This window comes from Xiphias gladius, chromosome 20, assembly GCF_016859285.1.
Source record: "Xiphias gladius isolate SHS-SW01 ecotype Sanya breed wild chromosome 20, ASM1685928v1, whole genome shotgun sequence".
Classification (NCBI taxonomy): domain Eukaryota; kingdom Metazoa; phylum Chordata; class Actinopteri; order Istiophoriformes; family Xiphiidae; genus Xiphias; species Xiphias gladius.
This window is the reverse complement of record NC_053419.1, coordinates 18752686-18767694: the sequence shown is the minus strand read 5'-3', so window position 1 is coordinate 18767694 and position 15009 is coordinate 18752686. Positions and strand designations below refer to the sequence as shown.

The 15009-nt window shown below is 42.1% G+C and overlaps 1 protein-coding gene across 4 annotated transcripts in view; it reads left to right on the top strand.

Annotated features, from left to right (window-relative positions):
- The first annotated feature begins 539 nt into the window (after positions 1–539).
- The window catches only part of garnl3 (GTPase activating Rap/RanGAP domain like 3), a 77418-nt gene continuing 62948 nt past the window's right edge, over positions 540–15009 (top strand). For 2 of the 4 annotated variants that reach the window (XM_040157924.1, XM_040157923.1), the window contains exon 1: positions 540–674. In XM_040157924.1, the coding sequence (XP_040013858.1) occupies positions 577–674 (98 nt within the window). In that variant the 5' untranslated portion in view covers positions 540–576. The remainder of the gene's footprint in view (positions 675–15009) is intronic. The other 2 variants (XM_040157921.1, XM_040157920.1) reach the window with 1 other exon arrangement.

Below are 15009 nucleotides of genomic sequence, written 5' to 3'. Positions count from 1 at the left end.
TCTACCTGCTCGCCCAGCACCCATGAATTCAGATAAAAATGTGTACCTCGGCAGAGACAAAGGCATCATGCGGAAGAGAGCCTTGCTCCTTCGGAAAGGTTGCAGCTTCGAGATTACCAGGTAGGTGCTCTTTTTGTTGGTGGAGCCGGTTTTGGCTGGGACAAGAGGGGCGATCAAAATGGCCAGGCTATCCCACAGAAAATGCACGCTCCTGGCCAGAAGTGGCACTTTACATGAGGCCAAACAATGAGTTTCTGATGGGTATCTTTAACCTTGCGGATTGGCGATTTGGCCAGGACCTGCTGTGTTTGTGCGCATAGATAAGGAGCGGAGGGATGCCCCAAACACATCGTGTATCTGGAGAGTAACCATATAAGCGTCTCTGATTCCCAACCCCGTGGCTAAAACATCCCGATGCCTTTTGTTCATCCAATCATATGTTGTTGTTGTTTTTTTTTTTTTATCTACCGCCTCTCGCTGTTCCCTGCTCGATTTTTTGACTTTTTTTTTTTTTCCCCCCTTGGAGAGGAAGCTCTGCTTTTTTTCCCCCCGAGTCTACCTGCTCGCCCAGCACCCATGAATTCAGATAAAAATGTGTACCTCGGCAGAGACAAAGGCATCATGCGGAAGAGAGCCTTGCTCCTTCGGAAAGGTTGCAGCTTCGAGATTACCAGGTAGGTGCTCTTTTTGTTGGTGGAGCCGGTTTTGGCTGGGACAAGAGGGGCGATCAAAATGGCCAGGCTATCCCACAGAAAATGCACGCTCCTGGCCAGAAGTGGCACTTTACATGAGGCCAAACAATGAGTTTCTGATGGGTATCTTTAACCTTGCGGATTGGCGATTTGGCCAGGACCTGCTGTGTTTGTGCGCATAGATAAGGAGCGGAGGGATGCCCCAAAACACATCGTGTATCTGGAGAGTAACCATATAAGCGTCTCTGATTCCCAACCCCGTGGCTAAAACATCCCGATGCCTTTTGTTCATCCAATCATATGTTGTTGTTGTTTTTTTTTTTTTTTATCTCCACACCGTGCGTTCACATCTCGCATCTTGGGACTGTGGGAGGATGCGTTACGCACGGGTACGTGTGGTCTGCACCTGACTCCGCGATGTTGACAGCTCTGCTCAATGGCAGAACACTGTCAGTCATGGCTTTACCGCCAAAATCCGGTGCTGATTGGGCGGTCCAGCAACCACAGTAGCCCAACGCTGTCCAATCCTGCGCCACGGAGGGCTAAGAGTGTGGGGGGTTTAATTCCCCCCCTTAAAAAAACAGTTTACGGGAGATGATTTGAGGGATCGAATCCCCTGCTGTAGTCTGATGCCACCGAGGCACAGCTGGACACTTGCGGGTTCACACACACACACACACACACACACACACACCCAGAGGCCACAGACACACGAGGGCAGTGTCCTGGTGGCACATAATGTGAAGCTGATATGACTTCTCTGAGTGGTGCAAGCTCCCTGTGTGGTCCGTTCCCAGACTCATCGATCAGAAGTTTGTGCACTGTGGATTAGACCAGTAAATATTTGGTAAAGGCTTTTACTTTTACTGACACTGACACACCAGTTCCTTCTTCTTTGCATAATCACTCAGTGTCCACAACAAGTCCTGGGGCTTGTTTGCTAAGAACTTGTGATAGCAATTGTTTTAGAGCGTCATCTTTAAGCACATATCACATTCAACAAGCTTAGCTTTCATTAGGGCTGCAAATCGATTATTCTGCCAATTATTTTTCTCAATTAATCAATTAATTCTTTGTCTGTAAAACATACACAATTTTTATTGCTAATGATATGTGAATCTTTTGCAGTTTTTGATGTCATATGCATATCATTTTGGACAATTAACGATAAAATTGTGACAAACATGAGCTTGTGTCTAACACTTGATCAAAATAACCAGATTTTTACTTTGGGTAATAATCCAATAGTTATATGAAAAGCAACATTAACACTGGGTCAAAATAACGCATAACCATAGAGCACAACGTGACCTTAAACATGTCTTGTTTTGTCTGACCTACGGTCCAAAATCCCCAAATGTTCAATTTACTGCATCGTGAGACAGGGTAAAGCAGAAAATTCTCACATTTGAGAACTTAAAACAACGTCAACAATTAATCCATGATCCAAATAGACGCCGATTAATTTTCTTTCAATCAACAAATTATTGCAGGTCTAGTTGTCATCATCTTGACTGATTGACTGTCTTTGGTTTAGTGTTCTGGTCAAATCAACCCCACTGCTCCCACCCCCACTGTAATTTCCTGCTATTTCAGACAATCTGTGGGGGTGTGTAGAAGTGCAAATTTACTCGTGAATCTCGCCTCATTGCATTTATGGCTGATAACGTTGTTTCAGTGTGGTTGTGCGCGATGCTGAGACTTGTGTGTTGGAGATACCGCCATCCATACTGCCCGGTCTCCCTTTCCAGATAGAGGCATGTGCTGGATTCAGGGTGCATGGTGCATGCGGGGGCGAGATTTGGCCAGCTTTGTGCCAAGCACAAATTACACATCCCCTCTAATAAGCTTGATTTATCCTGTGTAATGAAGGGGTTCACGTCCCCTTCTGTATCCTGTGGACCCAGAGTCACATTGTAAAGCTTCCTGGCAAACTCACTCTCAGACACCAGCGGTTTAACGGACAATCAATCAGAGCTGGGACTGAAGTGGTGCTGGAAGTGGAAAGAGATTCTCCACTATACTGAGGGGATATGAAAGACACTCAAGTAAAGGGCTGCTGCTGAGAATATGTATAATTCATTTTGCTGCATAGCCATACAGACCTAACACATTTGGACAGCTTCATAAGGACACACACGTGCATAATCTCACGTGCTCTCACGCACACACACACACACACACACACACACTGGCTGAAGTGTTCCCATATGTTTGTCTGTGGAAGTATGTCATGGGGTAGTTTTATCTAGACATCGATCTGCCCTGTTTTTCTTCTCCAGGCTACGGACACAGTCTCAGTGTGAGAGACATCTCACAGTATGTTGGAGAACTCTCTAAGCCTGCGACTAGTCTTCGGTTTAACTGACAATTATTTGCTCGATTAATCGTTGAATATAAAATAAAATGTTGGGAAAAAAAGGGAAAAATACCCACCGCAGTTTTCTAAAGCCCAAGGTGACATCTGCAAATGTCTTTGGTAAGACAAAATGAGACGCTGGAATAAATGAATGTTTGTTATTTAATGAATGTAGTTAATTAATTTGTTTTCTGTTGATGAGCTAATCGATTTATTGTTACACCCCAGGAGCTTTCTACCAAAAACTTTAACCTACGACTTAAATCTGAGCACAAGATTATTTAAAACCTTAGGGGGGAAAAAGTTAACCGTGTAAAGCTGTCGTGATCTCTTCTAAGGCCCAGGAGTTAATCTGCTGTAAGACAAACACATCACGTCACATTATTATTTTTGGACACTGCTTCGTCGTGACTACGCCTCACCTAACAAAGTCAGCGGACTGCCAGTTGGCAGATATTCTCACTGACAGCAGTCGCCGCAGAGTTGCAGGTGAAAGCAGAAGATTTGAACGGACTACTGGAACCAATTGCTCGGTCGTTTTCCTCTGCTATGCTGGTTGCAGGCGGTTGCATGTTTGTTCACGATTTGTAGCTTATGTGTGTGTATCTGCGTATCTACAGTGCAAATGTCGTTGAGTGTTTGTGCGTGTCCGCATTCGTCAGGACTTAAAGCTCCCGCTCCCCGTCTCTGCTCGAGGCTACATTAGCCACTACTAGCATAACACACCCAAATCTCCAGCCCAACTTTCGGTGGTCAAGTTGCATTATGGGTAAAGGAGGTGCCAGGTTTTGACAAGCAAGAGACATGTGTGAAATAACAACAAAAAACAGAAAAAGATTCTTCTCTCTAAATCAGTTCTAAATCAGTTGAGTATTCTTTTAAGAAATCTGAGTTTATTATGCCAGGGCATAAGCAAGCTTACACAGCTTTGGACAAGCTCTTTGCCCTCGGGTGCTGAGCTTCGCAAAGGTAAGTCTGGATGTTCTCCAGGAACAACAAAGCCCAACGTATTTAGTGTCTTTTTTCGTTATTTCCCATAACATTAGAGGCATGTGTCTCTTTGTCAAATCTGCCTGTCACTGAGCCCTTGGCTCTGGCCTGTCACAAAGCACTTCCTTCCAGCCCTGGCTAATTGTGTGTGAGTGAGATTTGACTCAACAGTGACACTTGAAGGGGCCAAGAAAACACTGGCTCGACTCTGATCATGAACTGGCAGAATAAAGCAAACTACTAGGCAGTACTACGAACCAGCAAACAGACAAGCCCTGACCACCGGACAAGGATGTTTGTTGGTGAAGCCAGTATCAAAAATCACAAAACGTCCGCAGCATGCTTTCTATGAATCAAACATCAGCAGATTCTGATGCGGTGGAAACTAACCTCATTGCGTGGAATCCTTTGGGCTCGCTCGTCAAGCCATAACAGAACATTTGTAGTTCATTTAAGGAAAGGCATGCACTGGCAGGGAGTATCACCATGAGGGGAAAAAAAAAGCCCATTTCTCATTAAAGCTAGAGCAGGGCGATGTGCGATTAGAGCATGTTACTACGATTTGATTTTGTAGCGCCAAATGAACAAACACATTAAGATAAGGAGCCTGTTTATAATGTAGGAAGGAAAGATTGTGTTTGATGGCATCGATTAATGAGTTCTGCTCATTAATCAATCCACTCAGTTTGTCAATGTCATCCAGCCCCTCCCTCTTTTTACAATCCATGCAAAAAGATTCCCGTAAAGCAGGGATAACCTCACCCGGCAACCATGGCCACACTAACAGAGCAAAGTTAGATCCTTGACGTGCTGCCGCCTCTGAAACTCTTACAGTCTCTCTCGCTCACTCGCCCTCTCATTCTCCTCTCTCCCTGACCTTCTCACTTCAGAGGTTGTTTGAGTGCATTTGCCTTAAAATGCTATCAGTGTCTTCATTGACCTCGCCCGCTGCCAAACCCACAGTGTTTTGTGACTACAGTTGCCAGGGGTTTTGCTGTAGCTTGCTGCTTGTTAGATTGGCACAAGACTGGTTCCAGATGTAGCTGAATGTAGCTGCACTGTGCTGTGTTCATGTGCTTTGTAAACAAACGGGCGAGGGAGTTTTGAGTATATTTGTCTTTAAAAGAAAAAAAAAAAAGAAGGAAATATGCATTAGGGTTTATCCTCATGTGGTTTCCTGGTGAAGCTTTTACAGTACGCTTCAAAGCAGCGTGTGAATGAAGAACATATGTTTTCAGTGACAGACATGTTTTTTATGTTTTTGGATCCACTAACGCGCTAGCAGGCCCTACATGGACAGGACCATATTTATGTGCTCTCTTACCGACAGAGTGAAAGTGGTTGTGATAGGCTGGGCTGCAGGGGTTTGCCTCAGTGTTACAGTCTGACATAAAGCACCCAGCAGGGAGCTGAAATGATGGACTAACTGACATTTTTGCTGACTCAAAGCACCCCGATGTATATATATATATTTTTTTTTCGTTTTCAACCATCTAGTCTTCAGCCCCTACTTACTCGGACTCATGTGACATCACTAGAGGACACTGAACTGAATTTTTTTTTTTCACACATGCAGTAGTAGTTCCCAAGACATATAAACAGACTTTGATGTGTAAAATTGGTGCTCCTTCCCTTTTAAAATCATTAATCGATTATCAAAATAGTTGCTATATCCAAATTTTCTGTTGATAAATTAATCCAATTATTTCAGCTCAAGAAAGATGGTGCTTCCAGGACTTACGACTGCTCGCACGGTTTTGGTTCAATATTCTATCAGTTGTCCGATTTCCATAGAAGGTTGTAGCTGAGAAATTGAAACTGTGCGCACAAGGCTGGTTCTGCTCTGCTCAGCTGTACAGTCAGTCCCTCAGTGAGGTCTGATAAACACTGGACTGTAATCACTCCCATATGTGGCTGCATAGCTCGGCACAACCCGGCACAGTTCAGCCATGCGCACAATGCAGCGCACCAGTCTCATTTAGACAGAAAAATAGACTCAAATTACCAGAAGAAAAAATACAAAAAAATCCTTTGCCTGATTACAGCCCTATGTAAACTTTTACTCTTTGACGGGAACATCTGCTTCCATTTAGGGCTTTAAGACACATACCTACACATTAAAATGCACTGCACACTGCTTCGGGAAAGCTTGGAGGCTGGAAAAATATTCCCCATCATAGTTGGCTGGAATAAACCCAGTGGAGTGTACTTAAAGCTGGGTATCGGCCACAAGCCACATGCATACAGGACTTAAAATTCGCAAAGTGACAGTGAGTGTACGTTGAAGTGCCAGAGGAATGAAGCAGTGTATGAAAGATAAAAGTACGGGCACAGGCTGTGTGTACACTCTGAGTTTCTTCACACCAGCCCACTGCCCCCGTCATAACCCTTACAGAGCGGTCCAGGAGAGAAAGAGGAGGAAATGGATCCTGTGAGGGGTTACTGTTGTACATTTTTACCCTGCGGTTTTAAGGGAGGCTGGCCAAAAACCTCTTCTTGGCTAGAGAGTGAGCCACAGAAAGAAATGGTGAAAGAATGAAAGAGATGGAATTTAAAGTACCTATAGAATCATCTAAGGTGGGTATATTTCCAGTGGAGGCTGTATAGATGTGGCTCAGATGAAGTTTTTGAAGTACAGACATTCTTTAAACAACACTAGGTCAAAACATAGTATGTGGCTGGATCACCCTTTATCGGTTTGCTTCTCTCCTACTGTCTGTGCTCACATATACAATAATTTAGTGGAGCCGAATTCCTAATAAAGTTGTTCTCATTTACATGTTCTTCTGTTTCTGTTGTCGGACAACGGAACAAGTATGAAAGAGTGACTGAAACACGAACCATTAAGTCTACATTTCCGAGCTGCTGCTCTGCTCTGCTAAAATCCCGATTTTATAACCGCGATGTCTCCTGACAAAATCACCATACGCAAAAGTTAAAGACAACAACTGTGCTGTGATTTTGGCTACATTTACCTGTAAAATGATCACTCAGAGAGAAAGTCGGAAGCTCGTTCATGTCTCTGTCAGCTGCCGTGCCGCTGCCACACTCACGGGACGATACTGGCGTCTCTCTTCTACGGAGAGTAGCCAAGGTTTGTCCAAAAAATTCGCTAGATTTTTCACTAGGTGCTTTTGTGAAGAAAAGTTGTTAGAGTTGTGAAGTGGTGAAAAGTCGGTAAATCTAGCAATAGAGACAGGGGGAACAATCGGTCCGCTGACCAATGGTGTAACTTCAGCACTTACCCATGCAACATTCGACTAACCAATGGTGTAACTTTATCACTCAGTCAGTCAGTGAGTCACAAGCATTCGTGTTTATAGGGCTGGCCCTGCTGTTGTGGTCCAGCCAAAAACTACTTAAAGGGAGTTTCACCAAGTGCAGGCCTACTTCTGCTATAGTACAGTATATGGATTATATTGCATGTTGCTATTTCTTCTTTGCCATTCTGAGTGAAGAATGTCCGCATTGAAAAAACAAAACAATGCAAATTTATGCACTGTAGAAGATACAGGTGAATACTCATACAAACACACAAATAAACACGTTTTCCAATATTGAGAGAAAGGCCTCACTTAACCCTCTATTGCACTTTGTTGCTCTGAGGCACCATATAGTCTTTTTGATCCTCACACCCTTCCGTTTATAAATATTTTAACTTTTACAGATTTTAAAATCTCATGACATGTATCTGATGAACCATATGGGGAGCTGAAGTATAATGTTGCATTTTAGTGTGGGAACAGCTTTTTCAGAACTTTTAAATCAAGATAACTTGTTAGAAAGACAAGGCTTAGAGTCTACAGACACGTAACCATCTCTGTGACGCTGTGCTAGAGCACATCGGTACTTTGCGCTAAATACTCATCTCAGGCAGGCTAACAGGCTCGCAGTGACAATGCTAACATGCTGACATGCTGATACTAAGCAGGTATAATAATTGTCATGTCCACCATCTTCATTTAACGTGACAGCATTCTAAAATTCCCTAATTAGGACATAACTCCAAGTACGGCTTAGACTGATGGTAACCTGATTAGTTTTGCAGCATTGGACAAATTAATTGAAAGATGAGCGTCTGTACCAAAGTTCACGGCATCCATCCAACAGTTGTTTGAAAACTAATAACCACAAAGTCAAACTCATGGAGACGCTAGATAAAAAGTCAGGCAATGGCCCAAGTCAGTAGGATTCATCCTCTCGGGACCATGAATGACTGTACCAAATATCATAGCAGTGCATCTAATAGTTGTTGAGATATTTAGGTCTGGACCAGAGTGTCGCTCCATGATCAACAGAACAAAATGCTGCTAGTATGACAAAATAATAATAATAATAATAATAATAATAATAATTGGATCTTTCTTAGACCAAGATTGATCCACATTTGCATTTTGTGAAGTGTAGCGTGGAGTAAGGTGGACATAATGAACGGGAGGGAATAACATGTTGCTATAGACACACATGTATGTTGTATTTTCCTTTTCAGAGCCAGAACCTTCCCAAAGTTCCACACAGAATTAAAAGCCCGAAAAAGAGGACTGATGTTTACAAAACATCTTTGAAAAATTACCAAATCATTACATAAAGAAACAAGGGATCATATGTATGTTCGAATACAGTAATAACGTTTATAATGTATCATCATGCTCATTTTCACCTAAAAATGACTAAGAATATATATATATATTTTTTTTCTTGGTGATTTGAATACAGTACACTTATGGCACACTGCTTCCTTGAGGTAACAACAGATCTCTTTCAGGGTGGGGTGGGGTTTATCAATTGTCAATAGACCCAAATTTTCCCCCCAAAAAAAGTGAAATATAGGAAATCATAGTTCATGTAGTAGAGGGTTAATGATACCTATATGTGATTAAATAATAATTAATAAATAATTAGATAGTACTTATGTTAACTGTTTGTACACACTTTTTTGAGTTCCTTCTCATTTAATTGCGATAAAAGTTATAACCACAAGAGGGCAGACTCTTCCTGTACAAACACTGATGTGACCATATGGTGGTATGACCAGTGGATATAAAAATGTGATTTCAGAAAACGCTTTTCACACTTTGGACCCGCATCTGTTAGTTTGAGCTTTTGATGTGTCACAAAATCTGAGAAGACCAAAGAGATGAGTTGCAGAAAACATTCAAAGGAAGCAGTTAATACAGTATGGAAATGACATGCCAGGCTATTTTTCCACTAGGAGGAGTAAGTGCATTAAGAAGCAGTGACATTCACGTGGCGAGCAGGTGGACTCAGCTGAGGGTTTCATTCAGACACAGACAACAAGCCCACTGTGTTTCTTTGTGTTCTGTAACAACGCAAAATGTTGTTATTGCCCACGAGTACTGACATATCTCTTCATCTATACTCATATTCAGCAGTAATCAGTCCTAAAGTGCGTTGTCCAAAAACCTATACAAAAACATACACAATTAGCCGAAGGGCTAAGGGCAGAGGGATGTCCAGGGCCGCTCCGATGGTTAAAGACAAAAGGTTAATTCACCTGATCACATTTAATGAGAGCGCCATCATAAATCGCTGCAGCCTGACACGGTGACATTTCACAGACGCCACATAGTGACCCGCTGGTATTTGGGACACACCAGAAACAAAAGGGGCCAAGGTCTGCATCCAAATTGTCTGCATGAGTGTATACCGTATAAGTGTGTTTGTGTGTGTGTGCGAGTGTGTGTATTCTTGTAATTATGTGTGTAAAAAAGTCTAAATCATTTGCTCATTTCCACCAAAAAGCAGTGGTACAGTCCCAACACAGCAGTGTAAAAATACTTCATTATAGTGCTGCAACTAGAAATTATTTTCAATCTGCCGTTTTGTCTATAAAATGTCAATAAATGTGATAAAATTGTAATTGTAAACAAACCAAGCTGAAGCATTCTGATTGCTTGTTTTATCGGACCAACAGTCCAAAACCCAAATGTATTCAGTTTACTTTTTATATATGACAATAAAGCATCAAATCCTCAAATTTGAGGAGCTAGTGAATATTTGGCATTTTCGCTTGAATAATAACAAAAACGCTTACTAGTTGCCGATTAATTTTCTGTAAATCGATTAATCGACTCCTTTACAAGAAACAGTCCTGGATTTAAACTCCTACTTAAGTCAAAGTAAAGAAGAATAAACAGCAAAATGTACTCAAAATAAGTAAAAGTACTCATTATGCAGAAAAATAGGCGAGGTGGAGCCTGTTTGAACTATTTTTACATATAGTACAGTTAGGTAGTTTGATTCAGTGATTCCCAACCTGGGGGTCGGGCCCTCTCCAAAGGGCCACAAAGGGTCACAAGATAAATCTGTGGGGTAATGAGATGATGATTGAGGTTGGATACTTACTATTCTCTTTTTTGTGAAATATTGGACGTTTTTCCCATTTTGGGCCTCAAAACAGTTTAATGGGGAAATCACCCTTTGATGGAACAGTTAACAGCTCACATCTGAAGCCAAAAATTTTGGGAACCACTGGTTTAATCTTTAACGATGTATTTTATATGCTAATTATTTGTAATATCTTCATCTGAAAAGTAACTACAAGTGGCATAAAAATTGTACTGGAGTAAAACGTACAGTATTTCCCCCTAAAATGTAGTGGAGTCGAGATATAGTAGCATAAAATAAAAATACACATGAAAAGAAAAATTACCTCACAAGTGTACTTTAGTACACAGTACTTGAATAAGTGTAGTTAGTTACTTTCCACCACTGCCAAAAAGTCCACAATTCAATGCTAAATGTGTTCTTAGACTCACCATTTTGCTGCTACTTGTCAAGTCAAGTCTGTTTTATATATATAGTCCAAATCACAAATTTGCCTCAGGGGGCTCTCTACTCTGTGCAACCTACAGCATCCTCTGTACTTAGATCCTCGGATCAGACAAGGAAACCACTCCCCAAAGAAAACCCCTTGAACAGCAAAATTAAAGAAAAAAAAAAAAAAAGGAAGGCATTTGCTTCCTCTGTTCCAGTGTATACAGCAATGCAAGTGGACAAGCAATGGTTGAATCATGCCTTAATCAAATGAAGCCATCTATCATGACTGCTTCCTCCCACCCACACGTTACACATTATCCAGAGACAAAGCCTCATCACAGAAAGGTCTATTGATTTGCATGTTGCACCTGGATGTGTGTAACAGATAAAACCCCACTGTGTTGACACTTGTAGTGGTGTGTCGTACATTTTGCATTATACTGTTTGCAATATTGCTTATATGTGTGTCTACTCACTTTCATACGTCAGTATTTATGGAAATGACTCCCGTTGGGCCCAGTGTGACCTAGTGTCGGTAAACGCACATCTAATCACGTTGTATGCTTTCGCACACACAGTAACAGAGGCCTTGTTTATCCGACGCGTGGGAAAGGTGCCGTGGTCAGACTCGGTGAGACTAAAGGGCCGGGGTGGCAGCTGTCCAGAGAGAAGGCGGCGTTGCCCTGAGGGATTAGCACGCTATTGACTCGAGAGCTCCTGATCCGCCTCATGCAGCTCCACGGGCTTCAACTGCTGAGGATAACCCCGCGAGTGCTCGTGCATACACACCTGTGCGCCACGACCACTACTGGCATGGACACGTGGATTGTGAACCCACACGCTGTAATGCTTACACCTACATTTATATCCTGATCTTTGAAGTTGCATTTGTCTGGGGAATGCAGAGCCTGGGATAGTCCATCACTGTCAGGTCCCAGACACACACACACACACACACACACACACACACACACACACACACACGCACACACACACACGTATGTACAAAGGTTGAAAAATTGAGGGGTTATAGTTTATATTTCACTTCCCAACCAATGCTGAAGCCCTCAACAGATCCCAAGCACAAAGCCCACTGGTCATTCAGCATAATGGAAAATTACTTTTGAGGGTGTGTGAACCCTTTAGGTTTGTTTTACCAGCACTCCGCAGCTTGGTGACACACAGATATATGGTGGTTGGTAATGTGGTGACAATCTGTAGTCTAAGTTGGGTTAATCCACGAGCAAATGGCATGATCATGGAAATAAAAAGGTGGCGTCCAGCCTTATCGTTTGGACTACTTTGTCATGAATACAGCTGAAACGCTAAAATGAAAATGAATCCACAAAAATTATTTATTAATGTTCATGTCTTTCCTCTTTAAAAGTGAGGACGTTCTGCTTCTCTCTGTTTTATCTCATCGTAAATTGAAACATCTTCATATCTAATTCTCACCAAAAAGCATTGTGTGTATATTTGAAACCTTTTTCCGACCTCATATAACAGTCGCAGATACGATGTTTGTAAGTTTGCGACCTGCATTGGTTAAGTCCATGTTTGTTTGCCAGCAGGCTCCTTCTTTCTTCGCCTTGTTGGCCTTGTTGCTACATTTCTTGGCACGTTACGGCCGCCAGCTGTCAGTGAGTGTAATAGCTTCACATGATACAAACAAAACTGGGAGCCACTCGTAAAAACATTACTCCATAACACTACGAGTGGTCAAACACTCCACGGCGTGCCTTAAAAGTTTAGAACTGCTTTTACTATCTTTAATTGTTTGATCGTTTCTGATTCCCGTCAATATAAGTTTCCTCTGTTTCAATCAACAGACGAATCCATATTCAAACTTGTCTTTAGATCAAGGTAGGCCTCTGATCTACTCCAAAGGAGTTTAGTTTATGTAGGCAGTACAGAGGCTGCCCAGTTTTCCACAAAAACATCTGTATTTTCACTAAATCTCAATCTGTCATCAAACACAGTTCCCAAGTATTTGCAGGTCTGGACACTTAAGCCATCACTGCTGGTTCTTTTGAACTTTTATATGATATATGATAAATTAAATATCTTTGGGTTTAAAAGTGTTTGTTGAACAAAAATATTGACATATAAAGACAGATTAAGTTGTCTAAATTGTGTTTAAACAGTAGAGATTCAACTGAAGACATCAGAGGCCTGTACTACAAAGCAGGATTTGTGGCTAGCGAGGTAACTTCAGGTTTAACCCTGGGATTTCCGGGTTGGGATGGTGGTTCGCTTTTTACCGGGGTACATCGCCATGGTAACTTACGCTGCGGGGCTAACGTGCTCCAGAGCAGGTTAACTTCAGAGGATCCCATCGAAACCTGTCAACAGCCCAACCACTGACCAATCAGATCAATGGAAAAACCAAAGTCATCACTCCCACAGGATCCTGCCAGGGACAAAAGACTTTAAACTTAAGTGACAAATAATGAGAAGCAATAGATATTTTTATGGATCAGTCGAATCGTTTTGCTATTTGAGGCTTTCCATGAGTCACTCCGGTGTTAAAACCGAGCTTCTAACAAACGGGGGGAGAGTTTATCACACTAAATAACTACATAATAACTATTATAGCTTCATTTTGACTGCACAAAGATCATTTGATTCCCGACGGGATTCCTGACAGTGCTGATGCTTTTACACTCTTATTCTGTCACTGCCGTTCAGAATAACATGATTAGAGTCTGTGACGATAAATGGAGATAAAATCTAAACCCTCTGATCTATTTTTTCAGAAAAAATTATCCACACACTATTCAGCAGTTCCCACGATTATAAATCAACATGCCAGTCAGACTGACCTCATCAGACATGATGACATACTTTTCTATCCTTCTCTCCTCTGCTTCTTTAAAAAAAAGTCTGCATCACATATTCATAATAGTTTGTTCATGATCAGACAAAAGAGCTTCCTACTAAGTTTCTCACTCAGTAAGAAACTTAGTAGGAATGTCTGTACTTATTTACAGTATATCCTTAACCTGACTTAAATAATTGGCAATTATTTCTAGTGTTTCTTTTCTGTTCTAGTTAAGTGATCATGTTGTTTACTCCTCACCTTGTTGAATATCACCTTTGGATGTCGCTGTAACCAGATTTAGCTGCAGGTGTCACTATTTCCGCTAATATCATATTAGGTACTTTATTCGTTGCTCTGACAGTGTTGCTCGTGATTAAAAACTCTGCCTCCTTCACGTGAACGGGCTCACAGCCGGACAGGAGAACCCAGAGTTAACTGAGCCGGTTGATAACCAGCTTCGTGAGACAGGTGATCCAGGGCGGCCAATGTTAGGCCCCGGTGAAGCCAGGTAATGAAAAGATATCCTGGGTATGTTCATTCATAGTACAGGCCTCAGGAAAGACACAAACAGACTTAAAAACAAGCAGCTCTCGAATATCCGTGGAATCTCAGATCTTATTTCCCGCTGTGAGGAATCAGTGTATCACATTCATCACCTGGAGCAGATTGTTCTCTCTCTCCAAACAGCTTTGTTATGCATTCAGGTCGATGACCTCACTAACAGACTGATCTTTGAACAGGAAGTCTTCCCCATTTTAACTTCCCTTGTTACGGACCCAACTTTACAAGTGGCCGTTAAAAAAACAGAAGCCCTTATGCAAAGGCCATCTGGACCAGATGACTGTCAAAGTGTGACAATGGGAGGGTGTGCGACGAAGTTTTGTTTATGCAACATGTATCAGTGTGTGTCTGTTTGTGTATATGTGTGTATATGTGTGTGTGAGTGGCTGGCCTGAGGGCTCTAATTAGAGGTGGGGGTGTTCAGGTATCTCGGGTCGGTTGTTTGTAAGTTGACGCTGACGTGAGAAAACAAAAGCTGTATTTTCTGTGGTCTCTTTTGAAAGAGCTTTCTTTTTCCTCAGGCTGTTGCAGATTACAGCTGCATTTCACCCTGAGCTGTTTTCAAAGGCAGCCACATTCAGAGAGAGAGAGAGAAAATTCCATGTGTATCGGTAGCTTTGGGTATTTTCCTGTGATGCGGCGTGCCACAGAGGGGGGTTTCTACTGATTAAAAATTGATGAGTGGCTGAGTGTCGTGTAGCCTGAGCCGAGCATTCCTGCACTCTTTCATGTTGTGTGTTTGTGTGTGTGTGTGTGTGTGTGTGTGTGTGTAGGCTGAGCTGGAGACACAGGCTGTGGCTGTAGCT